The following is a 20,996-nucleotide window of genomic DNA, read 5'->3' on the forward strand; positions in this document are numbered from 1 at the left end:
AAAACGAATTCAATGACTAGGTATCAATAATTAGTAAATCACCGAATTTGCATTCGCGAGCGTAGGTATCCATAGTGTTTGTCACTGACGGTCACTGACCTCTATAACTTATAGTTATAGAGGTCAGTGGTGTTTGTTGTGTAAACATGTATGTATTTGAGTAGTTAGTAGCATATTATATTCTGAATTTCTGATCCATGCCTATTCACTCAGAACTAATAACACTAATGATTTGTAACAGTAAATTATTTCAATAGGTAGGTATTTGAACATTTCCCAACAAGACGTAAGAATAATTATTCGTAGGTATACAAGATACAATAACAAATCTAATACACTATTTATTATTTTATTATTTACTAGCGGTCCGCCCCGGCTTCGCCCGTGGTACATGTTTACGTTTTCTCTCCATAAGAAGTAATAGCTAGAGAGCTAGCGCAAAGCTACCTGTATGTATTTGACCAGACCTGGATTTTTGTGTGTTGATTCCCCTATACCTACTATACATGAGATGAGGAGTCACTAAGCCCAGAGTGGTGGACGGGGCGCGCGCGTGCGTGGTAAGACAGGTGGAAATTTTTGGCGAACTTTGAAACCATTTGACCACGTCTGCCATTTTGATATTTGAAAATAGATTATTATTACTATCGGAAAATAACAATGGCAGACCATTATCACGCGGATAACATTCTGGCAGACACTTATGAAAGTGCTGAAAAAAATACAATTTTGAAAGTATTTGACCAGATCTGCCATTATATATACATATATTTTATTTATTAGGGTCTTAAAAACTTATTTTCGAAACGGCAGACATTTTCATTGCGTACAGACTTCAGCAGACAACAAAACTTTACAGACTTCAGCAGTCAACAAGACTTAGCTTCTACATGGTCAGATGTATATATGTATTACGTTCCCTGACCTTACATCAATGATTTACTTTATTAATGTTTTTATGGTCATTTACATTTAATTTTGAAAACTATGGAATAAAATTTATAAATTTGATGATACAAAACTAAATATACATTTGTAAAGAATCTCAAATATAAAGTTGTGTTGCAAATAACAAATCATCATTTAAATATTTAGTTTATTTCTTTATTTAAGAAACAATTAACAATTACAAAACAACATAAAAAAACACGCATGCATTTATTGAAATGTTCATTCATCATCACTATCGTATGGCGTTGTGTGACTCGTCTTCATAATCCATTGAATCGGATTCTGTAAAAGTAAAACGTAAATTATATAATAAAAGAAATGAGTCATTATAAACTTACCTAGTAAGGCAATGCCTTTGATGTCGCACGATGCCGCCGCGCCGCCAGTGTAGGTACTTCTGCTGCTACATGAAGATATGCTAGGGTTGCAACAAATGGGAAATAAAACAATTGTAATTATTACTATTATGATGTAATCATTTATTCATATTATGTACATTCAAAACAATTGCTATTATTAAATCTGATGTAATTATTTTTTCATAAATATATAATTATTATTAATTATATAATATATTGCACTGTGAAATATTTACGTATCACTTTATTTTTGATGTTCTTAATTGTCTTTTATAAAATTTAAGTGACGCATTCGCATTGGGATCAACAATCCGATAAGAAAAGAATGGAGACAACATATACATAGCTTTGATTTCAATTCTACAGATACAAAATATACAATCTATCTAAAATGATACAACGGATGTTTCCTGCGTTTTCTCGTCAAAATACCGAAACAACGTAATTATTGTATAGTAGTTGGGCGTGAAAGTAAAAAAACAAATGAAAAGTGTTTTCCATATGATTATTTATTAAATTTACGCGATTAAGAATAATTTCAACGATACAATTTAGTAACCGAGAATTCAGAGGATTAAAGAAAATACCTGCCTGATCATTTTATCAAACTCTAAAAGAATTATGGTTATTTCGCATCACTCGGTTTATTAGTTTGGTAATAATTATTAAAGGTAGTTACAACCCTAGCCATTGAGTCGAACGGTAGGCAACACAATATCGACTTTGTGCGGGTACATATGGTACATTTCTTCTTGCTGTGAAGCGTAATTATTATTATTAAGATTTTTTAGGCTATTTTGAATCAGCTGTTCTAATTTAATTCTAGAAATTTATTAAAACGTGATTTTTTTAAAAGTATATTATGAGTTTATAAATACCTCAACCAATAGTTATTGTGTCCTATCCTCATTTCTTTATATCTTGGTAGTTAACTAAAGTGTTAAATTTACATAACCTCAACAACAACATTTACACTGCCACTGCACTAAAACTAAACTAACTAGCTCTCTAGCTATAAGAACCATCCTCGTACTTCAAGGGATATAATAAAAAAAGAATTATCGAAATCGGTTCAGCCGTTCTCGAGTTATGCGCTTACCAACACATTTTGCGATTCATTTTTATATATAAGAAGACTAGCGGTCCGCCCCGGCTTCGCCCGTGGTACATGTTTACGTTTTCTCTACATAAGAACCATCCTCGTACTTCAAGGAATATAATAAAAAAAGAATTATCGAAATCGGTTCAGCCGTTCTCGAGTTATGCGCTTACCAACACATTTTGCGATTCATTTATATATATATATATACTAGCGGTCCGCCCCGGCTTCGCCCGTGGTACATAATATTTACGTTTTCTCTACATAAAAACCATCCTCGTACTTCAAGGAATATAATAAAAAAAGAATGATCGAAATCGGTTCAGCCGTTCTCGAGTTATGCGCTTACCAACACATTTTGCGATTCATTTTTATATATAAGAAGACTAGCGGTCCGCCCCGGCTTCGCCCGTGGTACATAATATTTACGTTTTCTCTACATAAAAACCATCCTCGTACTTCAAGGAATATAATAAAAAAAGAATGATCGAAATCGGTTCAGCCGTTCTCGAGTTATGCGCTTACCAACACATTTTGCGATTCATTTTTATATATAAGATAAGATTATGTGAAAATAACCAGGAAGGTGAAAAACATATTTACGAAAACATAGTAACATAATATGGCTGTCGCTACAATAATTATATTTCAATTTTATCTTTTTATACCTAGTAGAACTGGCCGACGAATAAAAAAAATCGTATTAGAATAAATACAATAAATTACGGAACAAAAAAAGGATTGTAACTGAATTAGGTATGTTTGTTTCTGGGCGCACCGTTTTCGACGACGCGACGCGCGACGTAAGCGTATAGGTATAGGTACCTACTTTGCTAAAACAAACTAATAAAATTGTGTGTCTGTCTGAAAATTCGGAAAAGCATATTTTGCAAGTTTGTAATTACTTTGATAGTTTACCGATTTATAATAATTGTAATTGTAATTGTATAATATATAATTTGCAATGTGGTGAAATTTCATAAAAATCACGGGCCAATTTTTTGTTTTGAATCCCACCGAAAATATAATTGCGTTATTAGAATAATTAATTACTATACCTACCCACGATCAATTATTACAATATAGTCTCAAATGCATACTAGAGAAATATTGCAATTTGATTCAATTAAAATGCATAGCATACAAAAATAAATTCACAACACAAGAAATTCCGCGCGCAAATCATAGCGCGTGTCAATGAAATCAAGAATGTTTTATATCAAGCCGACGCGGACGACGACGCGACGCCGAACAAAAGTACCTACGACGGACGACCACGCTTCGAGTTGCCAAACAACATGAGTAATAAATTGTTTACAAAAAAAACAAGTTTTCCATTTTTCTGTATGAGTAGACAGAACTTCAAAACGCCACCTGCTACGGTTTATATTATGAACGATTGTTATAAAAATAAAAGTTATATTTGTTGGTGTAAACTATTTTATTGATCAATAATTTTGGAATTTAAAATTGTCAACATTGATTACAATAAAACGCAGTTTTATTTTATTACACTATTGTTTTTTTTATCAAAACATGTATTTGAAGTACCATATAATATTATGCTGATCCAAGCATTTTCACTCAAAACTTATATCACTAATGATTTGTAAAAGTAAATTATTTCAATATACATTTCATAACCAACATGTAAGAATAATTATTATTATTCCTACCTACAACAACAAACCTAAAACACTATTTACTATGGGAAAATAACCAGGAAGGTGAAAAACATATTATTATTTACGATTTCGACGCACTCGACTTTTAGTAAAATATAGTAGGGAAACATAATATTATGGTTTTGATTTTTGCTACTAGTATAAGAAAACTGCGTGTTCAAACTACTTGTTTGTCTGTCTGAAAATTCGGAAGTACTTTGGTAGTTTACCGATTTATAATAATATTGTATATATCGTTGTTTAAAAAATATTCAAACACAATAAAATATGATATATGTACTGATTTATCACTGGTTTCAGTGATGAACTGATGAGTCAATTATAGCCACTATACTTTCGTCATACGTGTGTATGATTGATGTGATTTGCAACGTGGTGATATTTCAGAAAAATCACGGGTCAAATTGTCCCACCGAAAATATAACTGCGTTATAAGAATAACTATACCTACGATAAATTATACCTACATAATACAATATAGTCTCAAATGCATACTAGTGAAATATTTTATTTGAATCAATAAAATAAAAAAATAAATAAAAAATAATAATAATACAAAAATAAATTCACAACACAAGAAAATCCGCGCGCAAATCATAGCGCGTGACAATGAAATCAAGAACTTTCGAGCCGACGCGGACGACGAAGGAGCCTAACAAAAGTACCTACAATCATAGGCGGCTCGTGACAAAATTGTATGGCCGTGTTCACTTGAAATAAAACAACGAAAATAGGTACCTACAATAGCGTTAGCAGTACAAAAAAAATGAGCACCACATTATAAATGTCTATTTATACACTAAAAATTATAGAGTATTTCAAAACGAATTCAATTATTATTTAGCAATAATTAGAAAATCCCCGAATTTGCATTAGTGATCGTATTCATAGTGTTTGTCTACACTAATATTATAAAGAGGAAAACTTTGTTTGTTTGTTTGATTGTAAATTGTAATGAATAGGCTCATAAACTACTGGACATTTTACCAATGTTTGCAAGTTTGTGATTACTTTGATAGTTTACCGATTTATAATAATTGTATACTTATATCATTGTTTAAAAATATTCAAACACAATATGATATAGGTACTGATTTATCACTGGTTTCAGTGATGAACTGATGAGTCAATGTTAGCCACAATACTAATCACTTTCGTCATACATGTGTATGAACTATGATTGATGTGATTTGCAATGTGGTGAAATTTCATAAAAATCACGGGCCAATTTTTTGTTTTGAATCCCACCGAAAATACATATATTACTAATTGCGTTATTAGAATAATTAATTACTATACCCACGATCAATTATTACAATTTACAATATAGTCTCAAATGCATACTAGAGAAACATTGCAATTTGAATCAATTAAAATGCATAGCATACAAAAATAAATTCACAACACAAGAAATTCCGCGCGCAAATCATAGCGCGTGTCAATGAAATCAAGAATGTAATTTTATATCAAGCCGACGAGCGACGACGCCGAACTAAAGTACCTACAGTACCATTTACCTTCAGTGTACAATACAGTTTACAGACCTACGACGGACGAACAATAATGAGTAATAAATAAAAAAAAACATAGTTTCTAAGGTCATTAGTTTTATTTTATTTTATTGTTATTTTCTTTGAACGATTGGAAATGAAATTACTCAATTTTTACACAGAACTTTGATTTATTAGAATTATGCTCATTATGCATAAGATAACGAACGCGAATGCACGACATCTAGCGCGTCAATGTCTAAACATCGCCTTTCGTTTAGACATTGACGCGCTAGATCTGTAATAAGTATATAGTCTATGCGCTAGATGTCGTGCTTTATGTCGTGTTTCGCTTGGCAAAAGTCACGCACACTATTGTAGAAGTGTCAAATTTTTCCGGTATTTTACTGTTGTTTTTCTAAGTAAATATTGTAAATTATTGATTAAAAAGGTCGAACGCGCACACATTTCATTATAGAGAAGTGATAAAATGATTAGTTTTAAAGAAATAGTGTCTGTGTTAAGTGTTTAGAGGTAATCAAAAATGTATGGAGGGACGGTCGGAACATCAACCTTAACATTTCAATTTTCAAATCAATCAAAACATGTCTTGCTTAAACAGTTTTTTGAATTTAAAAGCCATCAAAGTTTAAAGCCACCAAAAACTTTTCCCTATATAATCTATACTATCTATACGAATACTTATATTATAAAGCGGAAGAGTTTGTTTGTTTGTTTGAACGAGCTAATCTTAGGAACTACTGGTTCGATTTGAAAAATTATTTTGGTGTTAGATAGCCCATTTATCGAGGAAGGCTAAGACCAACATGATCGGAGCACTGCGGGTAAAACCGCGGGGAACAGCTAGTAAATAATAACAATAAAGACGAAGCATTGCTACCAGTATATACCATCCATATATTGCAATATACAAAATTATCCAGTTACCAAGTTTCTCACGTAAGTCGTAAATGGCAATTTTTCTTATTTATGACTGAACGTATCGACGCGAGTCATTGTATTGGATTTATAGAAACTGTTCTTTAATATTAAATATGATTCTGTATTGATACAGTAGAAAAAAGGGTTAGTGTAGGTTTGAATACCTAAATACTTACAACTTCGTCTCACTTACACCCGTTGCTTGGAAGAAATTGCTTGTAAGCATTAAAGCCGCTCTTAATATAAAATATCTTGTTTTTATGAAAATTTGTATGCAATAAAGATTTTAAATAAATAAACAAGATACTGTTCTTAATTTATTATGGAGACTAGGTATTACAAGTAGGCTTTTTGGCGCATTGAACTTGTAAAAGTGCAAGTAAATTCGAGGTGCATAGCTAATAAACATATTATAATATTTTTAATTTTTTTAAATATTTTCAACGACCATTTGAACTAGATACAACACCATGTGCAGAAGTAAGTCATTATCTGAGTATTCAGGTAATATTTAAAAATAAAAAATATTCCGTTCGTTCTAAAACCTTCGCATACAAAATTATATCCCTTTACAACCGGTCTGATAAGATCGTGAGTCTTGACTTTAAAAAAATCTGGACCAAAATCAAATCAACTTTTGCGAACGCAACCTGTGCCGATCGTTAGTGAGTCTATCTGAGAACGCGCGAAAAACTGGTTTATTAGTGTAGACACAAATCATAACTTGTCAGTAGCCCAGAAGCCGCAGGAAGGATGGCTGCGTTCTTCGACAACGATTCCCGCTCGCATAAGTACCTAATATTTACGTAATTTAAACAGATATTTAAACAACTTTCTATGTGTATCGTATGTTTATGAGTTGCTTTAAAGTATAACAAGTGTTTTTTGTACTTTACATCGATAGTTTTATTAGAATCTTCTTCGAAATTTAAACACTCACGGTCGTGGGATACCGGTCGTAGTACGTACCTACAGTTAATTTGTTTTGTTGTGGTGCATTTTTAAGCTGGTTTTGAGTATTATGCTTCCTAAATATGGTTTTATTTTTTATTTTAGGGCTTAAGCTTACTGATGACATGATAGCAGACCTATTAAATGATGGAAATAATTCAGAGCTAGAAGATTTTGACGAAGACAACCTGGAATTATTCGATCAAGATGTCTTATTTAGGCAAACTAATGATGAAAATCATTTTGAAGGGGAGCAGGTCGATGAAGTTGTCCCTGAGAGCTCCTTTATGGCTCCTTCGACGTCATCTACTCCAGTAGTGCCACAACTTTCTCCGTTGATTGAGATACAAATCCCGCCGACACCAAGAAACACTGTTCGGGCATCCAGAAGATCACGCCAAGGCAATTCAACTTCTGCTACACATGGTAGATCCAGCTTATCAGAAGTTGTTCTGGAAGCTGTTCGAGGAAGAGTTTCAGCATCAGCACCCAGGGCAACGAGAAAGAGAGTAGGTATGGAAGCAAACTACATTCGCAGAGAAAGCGCACGACTATCCTGCTCTGCAAATAAAGCCGGCAAGGCGTCCAATTGATTATTTTAACGACTATTTTGACACTGAGTTTCTAGAAGAGGTATCGCGTTGCACAAACGTATATTTCCTACGCACTACAGGCCGTGAACTCAAATGTACAAGTGCAGAGATCGCTTAATTATTTGCAGCACATATCATCATGGGCTGCATTTCCTTTCCTTGACTGCCGATGTATTGGAGAGCTGGTACTAAGTTAGAGCTCTCGTCTTATGTCACAAGACAGGTTCCTTGTCCTTCGTAATGCACTCCATGTTATTGATTCTGATACTCCGGCTGCAAAAGATACAGGTAATCCGCTATGGAAGGTACAACGTTGAAAGTTCTCATACACTTCTTGGATCTTACGCTGGTCAACTCTTGGAGACTTTACCGAAACGATTGTTTAGCCAATAAGTTACCTAGAAAAGAATCACTGGTTCTGCTTGATTTTCGTTTGAATGTTGCTGATAGCTTATCCTGCATACCAGATCGTCTTCGTAGAGAAGAAAATGAGGATGATTTACCATCAGTTCCTCGTCGATATTATAAAATATTCAGACCAGCTAATGCTCCATCAGAAACAGAGGTATGACGGATATGAACACTATCCTGTCTTTGATGACATTAAAGCACCCAGATGCTGTCGAATGGAAGGTTGTGGAAGTCGCTCTAAAATTAAATGTGCCAAATGTGATGGCTATTTATGTTTGTCTCGTGACAAAAATTGTTTTATGTCCTATCATGTTAAAAATATGTAGTCTTTATCTTTATTAGTATCTACTAAGGCTGATTATTGCTATAAATCCTATTGTACATGACATTACAATTTACAATTACATACTTTGATCTCTTGAAAGTTAATATTTACCATTAAGTTTGATTTTATCGTTATTGAGTCTTGAAGACTGATTAAAAATTATAAAAGAATGTTGAATTTGTGTTTTTTTATTAAAATAAATATATTAAAATATGAAATTTTCTTTTATTAATCTATAAATAAAAGTTAATATATCGATGAGAAAAAACACTCACGATCATGCGACTTACAAATTATTCCTGAGACTCACGTTCGTGAGGGTCTGATTGCTGGAGACCAGCATGAACAGGATTTTTTTTAATATTTTTCTTACATTATAAGGACCATAAGGAAAGGACAGAATAAGATTTTAACTTGTTTTGACAAAATTTTTGCTCCCGGTTGTAAAGGGTTATAGGTACACATAAAAAATTACCTTTAGGGCCGGTGCTCACTTGACACTGGTACATGGCGTCATCATCCAACAGCACATCTCTAATATCCAAGGAATAATCTCCTGAAACAATATACATATTATTATCATCTCATGGTGTATGACATGATGCAGGTTTTCTGTGATTCAAAAGGTTTGAATAGTATGTGTCGCCGTCATCTGGTTGAATCTGCAATTATATTGAATGACTCGCCCGAATGTTGATATAACAAGAGTAAAGTCTAACTAGTTAGCGAATTGTAACAATAATAAATAGCCTGACGGATTTTTCTGGGTATAGTAATAATACAACTAACCCATCCAAACCAAACCAACGACTTCGCTAAATGACGTTCAGCCAATACGTTAAACGTTACATTGAACTAATTGTCGAGTTTAGCCATTCAATTAAATGACGTCTTTCAATACGCTAGTGATACAACCAAATAGCAAGGTTCAACCAGATGACAGCGACATTTATAACAAGGATAAATGCACCCGTGCAAAGCCAGGGCGGTACTCTAGTTATATTCAAACATTTGTCTATTCAAGAATATTAGTCTCTGTGATATTACTACCAGTAATTGTGTTCCTACTTATACAAACTAAACAACGTTCCACTGCACGTATCGTCATGAAACACATTCGACAAAATCTGCATTGTAGTATGAAAACAACGACATACGTAGTACATAAGTATCATCTTAATATTATGTAATATGTAAATAATATCACTACATAGTATAAAACAAAGTCGCTTTCTCTGTCCCTATGTCCTTATGTATGCTTAAATCTTTGGAACTACGCAACGGAATTGATGCGGTTTTTTAGGGTTCCGTAGCCAAAATGGCAAAAACGGAACCCTTATAGTTTCGTCATGTCCGTCTGTCCGTCTGTCCGTCTGTCCGTCTGTCACAGCCGATTTACTCGGAAACTATAAGTACTACAGTGATGAAATTTGATGGGAATATGTGTTGTATGAACCGCTACAAAAATATGACACTAAATAGTAAAAAAAAGAATTGGGGGTGGGGCCCCCCATACATGTAACTGAGGGATGAAATTTTTTTTTTCGATGTACATACCCGTGTGGGGTATCAATGGAAAGGTCTTTTAAAATGATATAAAGTTTTCTAAAAAACATTTTTCTTAAAGTGAACGGTTTTTGAGATATCAGCTCTCAAAGTCGTAAAAAGTATGTCCCCCCCCCTCTATTTTTATAACTACGGGGTATAAAATTCTAAAAAAAATAGAGGTGATGCATGCTAATTAACTCTTTCAACGATTTTTGGTTTGATCAAAGTATCTCTTATAGTTTTTGAGATAGGTTGATTTAACTGTAATTTATTATATTTGCTGCTACGGAACCCTTTGTGCGCGAGCCCGACTCGCACTTGGCCGGTTTTTTAATAGATAGAGTGATTCAAGAGGAAGGTTTTAGTATATTATTTATCAGGTTTTAGACAAAGCGGGCAAAGCCGCGGGCGGAAAGCTATAGGTAAATACATATATTCTATTAGTTAACTAGGTGATTTTGAACATTTTATATCGAACATGGGCACAGACAGAGATGTTATAAAAATTGCGATGATTAAATATACAAGTAGTAAAACAACACAATAGTGTGTTACATAATCACTTTAAAATGAAAAAAAAACTACTTATTCATGGTTTGTATTTCTATTAGGAAAATAAGCATTGGTTCCTAATAATTAATTAAAAGCAGCTGCATCCTAAAATGATTTTAACCGCTGGCAGTATTGACCCATTTCGTAATTTGATCTACGTATTCGAAACGTGTACAAATATTTAACTTACGAGGATGCTAGGGTTGCCATATGGATATTAAAAATAAAATAAGTAGAAAAATTATGCTCGTTCTGACTTAAAATAGGATATTGACTAACAATATAGCTTTTTACATGATAATATTTTTATTTACTGCCATGTCATATTGTATAAGTCGTTAAGAAATAAAACTCCACATTATCAAAAGTATTTGATGTTTTTATTTCAACTACATGAATACTACACGAATACTATAACTATATCAAAACTAAATTTCAAAGTTAAAATATAACAATTTCCAAAGCGTATTTGTTTATATGTGTCTTTCTTTCATGTTGCAATGAAATAATTTTATGATACGATTTTTATTATTGGAGAAAGTTTTTGCAGACAATATGCTTCCTTTTGTCGTATTAGAACATACACATAGCAATTTTCTTTGAGCAAGTTATAATATTAAGTAAGTAATAGGCAATTTCTTACCTTCTTCATCACTCCCGACCATTTTATACCGCTCATATCCAGATAGGTGTCTATGTGTACCGAGCCCGAAATCATCTTTCGTCCATTGTAGCTGACCGACTTTGTTGACGACGCGGCATGGCAGGATCACGCGCGACCCGACTACTGCACTCTGTGTTAAAAAAAAATTGGTTGTCTGTAAAGTAATTTAGAAAATTTAGCAAATTCCGTTACATAAATCAAACTTTCGAATAATACTTGGCAGGATTTTCATGTAACTTTTCACTCCTTTAATGGTTTTCGCTTTTTCATTCCTTTAATGGTTGATTAGAAAAACAGAAAGGATAAAAAGCAACATAATCACTATTCAGTAATAAGTTAATAAATACCAACTATTCGCTTTATTATATTATCATCGATAAGAATAATTATAGCCATACATTTTGTAGATTTGGTAGATTCAATAACATTACAGGTTATACAGGTAGGTAGGTACTATCAAAGATATCTATGATCCATGGCAATCTATCGTCATCACTTTCAATCACTTGTACATGTATTGTGCTTGGTAGTATACAATTAAGTGCCTTACTAAATTAATAATTAAGTACAGTATGAAATAAAATATAAATAATTTTTCACCTCAGTAACATACCCCGGGATTACCATTACCTACAAAACTTTACTCACGAGGATAAATCTACAAATTCGCAATTAGTTAACTAGATTCTAAAGGTCCAAGGGCTAATAAATAAATCACGGGTCCCGCAGGACGTCCCAAAAATCAAAGTTTCGGACCTGCGAATATTAATTTAGGAAATTTGGCAAATTTCGTTACATAAATCAAACTTTCGAAATAATACTTGGCAGGATTTTCACGTAACTTCAATACTTTGATGCATATTACATATATGTACCTAAATAGCGGATATTAAAAATTCCTTACCCCGCAGCGATCAGAGTAATAATATTATAAATGCGAAAGCTTGTGAGACGTTTTATGGATGCATGTGGTTGTTACTCTTTCACGAAAAAAGTACTGGATGGGTGGATTAGACTTTACAGTAATACAGGTTACATTTCGCGCGCGGCTTCGCCCGCTTCGTAGAAAACTTAAAATATTATACGAAAACCTTTCTCAAGAAACACTCCATCCATTAAAAAACCGCTACAAAATCCGTCGCATACTTTTAAAGATTTACAAGGTAACGGACAGACAGCGACTTTGTTTGTCGTACATACAGGTTATCATCAGAATACCACATGAACCTTACATGAACTAAATAATATTTTTTCCCGCGGGTGAAACCGCGCAACACAGCTAGTATTACAATATTCCTATTTTGTATTGAATCGTTATTACGAATGATATATTTATATTGATAAAAGCAATCAATGTATGATAATATCAATGATCAATATTGATGATTTACAGAATGAAATGAAAAAATGTGAATATTTCATTTGTTATTGAGCTATTTTCTTTATTCTATTACTCATATTATCTCATACATACAAATGAAGTTATAGACCGGGAGATACTGACACAAAATTTCGAGTCATTTGTAACAGGATGGTGGTTCTACAGGGTTCTTAGTACGCAATGACAAAAAGAAAAATGATGGTGTGAACGCTGGTACCGGTGGCTTAGTCGCGTGGGCGTTAGTCGAACTCGTCGGAAAATAGCGAAAGTCAAACGATTTGTAACAGTATGGCTCTTATTTTTCCTGTAAGTTTGAGGATCAACGAATATAAATACAAAATTTCAAAGATCTAGGTGTTGGAAATCTTCACTTATATTTAAATTAATACTAAATTAATTTTTCAAGTATGACAGCACTTTTTCCCCCTACTAGAAGTATGGCAAATATAATAATGGTCACATTTTATCAAATACTCTCCAAAAATCCAAATGCAATACTGGTACAAAAAGTGTGGCGAAATAAAATTTTTTTGCAGATTTGCGGCGGTATGGCGACCATTTGGAATCGTCCGAAAAGTATGGCATGGCGATTTTCGTAAATGGCTGCACGACGATGGTTACCTGTGCAAAAGTTAGCCTGATACAAATGGTTGAATAATTGTTTTATTTATATCAACATATTCGCGTCGGTATGGCGGGCTGTAAGTCACACCGGAAAAGTATGGCATGACACTACCGCCTACTTCTTTTTTATGGGCTATCGGTAAATTCTAAAATTTTTGTGTTACAAATCGTTTGACTTTCGCTATTTTTCCGGCGAGTTCGACTAACGCCCACGCGACTAAGCCGCTGGTACCAGCGTTCACACCATCGTTTTTCTTTTTGTCATTGCGTACTAAGAACCCTGTAGAACCGCCATCCTGATACAAATGACTCGAAATTTTGTGTCAGTATCTCCCGGTCTATTAATGGATATTTAAATTGTCCTGTTCGTATTGTCATTTTATCAAAATACTAGCTTACCGCCCGCGGCTTCGCCCGCTTTGTCTAAAATCTAATAAATTATATACTAAAACCTTCCTCTTGAATCATAGTCCGGGATCCATCGCCCATTTTTGCAAGTGATTACTATCAAGCTAATTTTTCGTGAGTAGCTTTATTTTGATGAGATGCCCAATAATTTCATGTACGAAACTCTCGATTGTGGTAGTTAACAGAGGAAACAAGGATAAAATATTTTGATTTGATGGTTCTCTGAAATTCGGTACGAAGCAACATCTTATAGCACAGATAGAGGGATAATTATTGGAAAAAATGTATTTCTTTAATTACATCAACCTGCTTAGATTATTTAAACGAGTTATTTAAACTAATTGGTTTATAAATACAAAATTATCAACATATATTTTCACAACACAAAAAATAACCTTGTGATGGATCACAACAAGAATCCATGAAAAGCATCAATTTCACAAAAAATACCCGTAAACTCTAACAAAAGCGTTTACCTGCAAATAAAATAATTGGTCGTCTCAAATAGCGGTCCAGAATAATTGTACTCTGAGGGAATTTCAGGGAAATTTATTGGTGAAATGACGATGGGTAATCAAATAGGGACTTTCGTTTACATTAATTTGTATTCATTACATTGACGTCTTAATATAGAGATCGTTAAGCTGGCTTCTATTGAATCAGCCATGGATATTTCCATTGGAAATTTACCTAAATGAATGTATAATGTTCTTATTTGGAAGAGATGTTTTGTAAAAAGAGACTGTTTAGAGACGGGAAAGATTTTTTCTTTTTGTTTACACTACATTTATTAATTATGTATATTGACGTAAAATTTATAAATGATACATGTCTTTCGTCTTTTCGCTTTTAACGACCGAAATGGTGAAAGAATGAATCATAAATGAATTATTGTTACTAGAAGAATTGACACCCAAGAATAGGCAAATAATAGGGAATATATCTTCCAATAAGAAAATTTGAAGAAAATGAATACGGTAGGTAAGTATGTAAAGTCTTGCGTAGCGTAGCAGCCGTAGAAAATGAATCAGTCTAGGATGGAAAATTTTATAATTTTCTATGAAACTGAGACATTGTAATCACTACATAGTATAAAACAAAGTCGCTTTCTCTGTCCCTTTGTATGCTTAAATCTTTAAAACTACGCAACGGATTTTGATGCGGTTTTTTTAATAGATAGTGTGATTGAAGAGGAAGGTTTTAGTATATAATTTATTAGGTTTTAGACAAAGTGGTAAGCTTGTTAAGTAATAATTCGATGTAAATATGGATTGAATAAAAAAAACCTTCGTAGAGCTATAGAAACTTTGTCAGAAGTTTAGTTTAGCAACCTAAGCTCAGATTTAGTTTGGAACTCGACGTCGTTGAAAATTTAAGTAATTATTAGTGTTGTAACTTAGTTTATTATTAATACCTACATACTATTTTAACATAACATTAATATCACAAGCTAGCTGTGCCACGCGTTTTTACCCGCATTGCTCCGCTCCTATTGGTCTTAGTGTAATGATATAATTGCCTTATAGCCTTCCTCGATAAATGGAAGTGGTGGTTCCTAAGATTAGCGTGTTCAAGCAAACAAACATAATAAAAAAAAGACGATTTGCACTCCGGGAGTGCCGGCAGAAGTGAAAACTTGATTATTAACGTTCAGCATGTTTGATATTTTGGAATGGTATCCGTCTTACGCATGGAATATAAGGGCTAAAAAAAAAAAATCCGTCTTACGCTTTTTCGATCAGGCCACGTGTCCTGACGCGAGTTTAAGATTTTATACCCAACGCCGCTAAATAAGTTTTCACTTCAAAAACTCTTCAGCGTTATAATATTAGTATAAATTTGATGAATTAATATGAAAGTATGTTACTTCAAACCTAGTTAACAGAAACTCAGTTCAAAACAGGCAAAGTCAGGGTAAGTGACTAGTATAAATATAAAATTGCCATACCTGATCCTGCGGCTCCAAAGCAAACTTCTGTTCCTTAGCACTCACATATGTAATTAAAAATAAACACACCATCCATTGCTTGCTCACTACTATCGAACTTATAACTGTCCTTAACAAAATGAACAATGTATTCGCACATCTACTCGTAACCTTTGTCCTCGTATTGTACATGAATTTCTCTGTATTATGGTTATGTGGTTCCTTCATTACACTATGCTTTATATTATCTTCCATTTTGTTTTTATGTATTGAAAATGTGGAGCCATATGTTTATGTTAAACTTTTCACTCTTTGAATAACGTTATCTGAAACAAAAAGGAAAAATAAATTAATACAATTCCTGGAAACGAACAGCAAGCTTTTACCTAAATACACAATACAATTTAATATCAATCTGGAATATGAAAACCTATAAACTCCCTAGACTAAAAAAAGAGCGTGTCAGAAGTGAAACTTCTTTGGCAAGATACAAAGATACCAAAATCGTCGCCTTACTCCATGACGTGAGATTGCCATGACGCGACCTTGAAATTTTACTCTCAACGGGCCTAAAGAAGTTTCTCTTAAAAAAATTGTATAAGACGCCTATAATATTTCGTCTAAAATATTGTTTTGCTTTATAATAATAATGTAATGCTTTATAATAATCTCAAAACACAACATTACAATTTTACCCTAGTAAAAGTGTGGTATTTAATTGCAAACCATTTTTCGCTCTTACATATTTAATTAAATACGTTACACGACAAGCTAATTGAAACCTTCATTATTTATTCATAAAGTTCTAATTCGAATCTCATGTCGCAAGATTTTACCAAACATTATATACCGCAAACGCATTAGTATGTATTAGTCATGAATAGACTCGATTCATTGAGGGCATATAACCAATTCGGACTTGAATAATAGTTCGATTAGATTTGATTCGTTTGCGTATAATTGCAATGCATATAAATTCGGTCTGGAGTTCGGGATTTCATTATTGATTAAAAGATTGGTTATGGTTTTAGTGCGATTCTATAAACTAGTGTTAAATGTCGATTATTATGTTAAACGAGATTTGGAAGTATTGGTTCGTCTGTCTAATCCCTGCTATTAGCATTCATATTGGTTGGGTTAGTCCGCGAATGTAACCGCGCGTATCAAATACAAGCTGCGCTTCGCGGTTTCTCTCGCGGGGCTCCGCTCCTGTTTGTCTTAGCGTAATGATATAATACAGCCTTCAGTCGATAAATGGGCTATCTAACACCGAAAGAATTTTTCAAATCGGACCAGTACCTAGTTCCTAAGATTAGCGCGTTCAAACAAACAAACTTCAGCTTTATAATATTAGTATAGATATCTGGTTCAATCTGCTATTTGACTGAATGAAGAGTGCGTTCATTGAATGACTAAATTTACTTTTTCCAAACGTCCACATGCATAAATTTAGAATTTTGCTTCAATACAAAACATATAAAACATCTACACATCTATCAAAGTGATATGAAAGGAACAAAATGCGTATAAGAGACGAACCACTGCGGAATAAATGGATTTTAGTATAGAATATCTTTCACGGAGTTGTTCGATTTCTGTGGCTTGCAGTAACTTCAATCATAGAGAAAGACTATGGCTGAAACCTTACGCAAAAGCCTATAAGATATACTGGAGATTGGGTTAGCAACGTATCAAAGTGAATTTCTCGGAAAGTTTCATCAATTTTCTTACAGAATACGTATCAACCTATTTACTTATATAGTATTCTTAGTACATATATCCCATTGAAATATTTAGTTTTTATCAAAATTATTAAATATCACTGATACACTATGTTCATATTATGCTACGTGATCTTATATCTGCCCTATTGCGCCATAAATTCATTACATAATTTTGTCTAAAATACAGGGTGTCCCACTGTTGGTATACTAAGCTCAAAATAGGTTATAGTTTTGCATACGCTGAGTACGTAAACAATACTTAAAAAATTCCAGACGCATTTTTTTTTCAAATAGATGAAATCTTAAAACTCTATGTGTATACCCATTACAAGCAACCCGCCCAGCTTTGCCACCAGCACGTGGGCTATCGTTTAAGATTATGTTTTCATAGACAAAATGCTCACATTAGAGAAGCGTTATATGCCGGCTGCGCGAAGCCAGAGAAGAAAACATGGATTTTCAGGAAAAATTTAGCTAAAAATTTTTGACGTAATTTTGTTGTTAAGTATTTTTTTCATGATCAGTGTATGCAAACCTATCATTCCCTTCGCGCTTAGTATACCAATAGTGTGACACCCTGTATATATTCCTTATCACCGTAAAATTATGTAAAACGAGCTAGTTATATTTAAGTGGATAACAAATCCTTAAGATTTCAAGATAAAACAGTAAAACTAGTAGTTATCGCCGTCTTTAGCATTCGAAAAGATAATGTAAAATACTAAATTGTAGACCTTAATTCGTTCAACTCACTGTTTGAACGGTTGGCGAACAAAGGAGACTAAAAGTCGTTAAGTCGTATAATTAAAAAAAAAACAAAAGAAGTATAGTTTTTGCCTACTTAAATATCTACTATATAAAAATAAGTCGGGTTTTCCTTCCTGACGCTTAACTCCAGATCGCACGAACCGATTTCCACGGTTTTGCATTCGTTGGAAAGGTCTCGGGCTCCGTGAGGTTTATAGCAAAGAAAAGGTGTCTCTGGTGGCGAAACGGTTTGCTAGTTTTATAATATAAATCTAGGATTTACAGGTGTAAAAATTCATGCATAATAATATTATCATTTCAATAAATGAAATAATAACACTCCTTTGATTGAATGTAAATCTACATGTTATCTTTTTCTTCTTTTTAAAGTATGAAGATTTATTTGTGCAAAATTAAATTGTTTACAATGAAATATAATTATATTAATTACCACTTGGGGTAATACTTTCATACGATTTTATTATTATCAAATAAATAAATAAATTATTATGCTTTCTAAACCTGAAATCCGTGTGTATAATATAGGGGCTGCCAATTTAGCGAAATTCTTGCAAACTTGAAGCGCATTGAGTGTAATATTCACTGTGAGAGAAATTCATAGTTTAATATTTAACAAGAAAATTAAATTTTACAAGAGGACTATGAAGTTTTAATCCGAGGTTGTAAGATGAAAGAATTAAATTGAACTTAGAAATAATAAGAGTACTGGACGCAAACTTACGTAAGTATAACAATGATTTAAGTAGGTAGATGCGAAAAGCAGATTTTACAACAAATATTTTTTGGTTAAGCTGTATTAAAATGATTAGGCGAGTTGTTTTGTAGATTACCTTAAACATATAGACGTCTCTCCATCCGAAAGGATAACTAATAGGCTGCTAATAATAATTAGAGCCAGTCGCAATATTTGCTCATAATTGATTTAAAACTTACTCGTACCTTTTCATACATTATTCAAAACACATCTGGAAGTTGACCCTTATCTTTAATTGTATTGTTTTGTAGGCACTGAATAATAACATTAAACCAAAACCTTCCTACCTATAGAAAATTTCTGAATGTCTACATTTCATCATGTCCGTTTCCGTACAATAACATATATTCTCCTAAATAATGGGACTATTGAGTCACAACAGTAAAAATGACATCATTTGAAACTTACATTTACGGAGGGAAATATACGATCGTAAAGAAATTCACTCGTTACTACACGGAAGCGATCTTTATGTGGCTGCAAGACTTTTTTCAAGCATCTGTAGAGAGTTGGGACAGGGACGGATTCTAAATTTTATTTATTTAATTGGTTACAAAAAAGGTTAAATAAAATATCGTAGCAATTAATTAAATGAAATACAACTAACGCCAAAGACCACAGCAGTTGTAAAGCACGAGTGTATGAAATTTATTGAAAGTTTTTAATAGTGTTTTTTATATAATATTATGTACTGTTATAATATTTTGTGAAGGTCGAGTAAATTGCGTAACGAGAAATCCACCTGTTAATGTTTATAAGCAGTTCATTATATCACCATAATGTTCTTTTGGTAACACGCAGTGAAAGACTAATTTTAATTCATCCTATAGTGTACATCTATTGTTTTTAAAGAGCATGATGGCTATACATAAAACTAAATTTTAACCAAATTAACTTAAAAACCAAGCGATTTTAACTGTAACTCTACAAAAATATCAACATAATGCCATTATAATTATTAATTGAATTCATATTTAATACGAAAAATAAATTATCAAGTACGTCCCTGCACTAAGCAGTACGACAAATGTGGTCACATTAAATAGTGAAGCCTCTTACTTATGTAGAGCACTTTACAGCGACCGAGTTTTAAAGTTTACAACTTAATTCGATAAATTTACATTTAAATTATTTAATGAGCCGTTAAACTGTCGTACATTTTAACTTTTCTATTAAGCATTAGTTGGCTCTAAATATTTAACGGTATTTTTTGTTATAAGGTTTCAAATGTGATAGTAATTTAGGATTATTGTCGCAATATTGTAATTTAATTTATAAATAAACTTTATTACTTATTATTATTGCCTTCGAAGTAGTTAGATAATACATGTTTCTATTTATGTACAATAAAGAGAAGTTATTCATAACGATTGAAACACAATGAATTGTCTAAAAAACCTATTTTCTACGTGAAAAGAAAAGGAAATAACTATAAATTAAAACGAACAAACAGACACGTCTAGGGAAATAATTAGCTTACAATAAAACAGTTCTATAAAACTCATCCCATAAATACCATATTATAATAATTAATAATTTCTCACTCAGATATCTCTCTCACCTTGATATACGAAAATGCATTCTAAGTCATACCATTACGAACTATATTCGAATAATTTAACATCTGGCTAGGATCCAACAGATAAATCTTCTTCAGCACTATTCGAAATTAACTTAATTTTTAATTTTCATAGAAAATTTGTACGTGAAATATTTATTTTATTAACATACCTGGAGTTTACTTCATAATATCACATTTCTAGAGAGTCGTGAGTTTGATTCTTGAAACTGCAGTAAATAAACGCAAACGTTATACATAATAAATTGTAATCTATACCAT

General features: G+C 32.7%; 1 protein-coding gene across 1 annotated transcript in view; it reads right to left on the minus strand.

The window, feature by feature from the left end:
- Positions 1 to 20,996, minus strand: part of LOC149476557 (irregular chiasm C-roughest protein-like) — an 87,713-nt gene that overhangs the window by 46,942 nt on the left and 19,775 nt on the right. The window contains exons 2-4 of the mRNA XM_089711755.1: positions 15,932 to 16,236; positions 11,550 to 11,700; positions 9,282 to 9,362 (exon numbers count right to left, since the gene is read on the minus strand). Coding sequence (XP_089567881.1) covers positions 9,282 to 9,362; positions 11,550 to 11,700; positions 15,932 to 16,165 — 466 coding nt within the window. The 5' untranslated portion in view covers positions 16,166 to 16,236. The remainder of the gene's footprint in view (positions 1 to 9,281; positions 9,363 to 11,549; positions 11,701 to 15,931; positions 16,237 to 20,996) is intronic.

This window comes from Colias philodice, chromosome 27 (genome assembly GCF_061535455.1).
Source record: "Colias philodice isolate Cphi_HAF_F1 chromosome 27, ilColPhil1 Martin Lab GWU primary, whole genome shotgun sequence".
In the NCBI taxonomy this organism is placed as follows: Eukaryota; Metazoa; Arthropoda; class Insecta; order Lepidoptera; family Pieridae; genus Colias; species Colias philodice.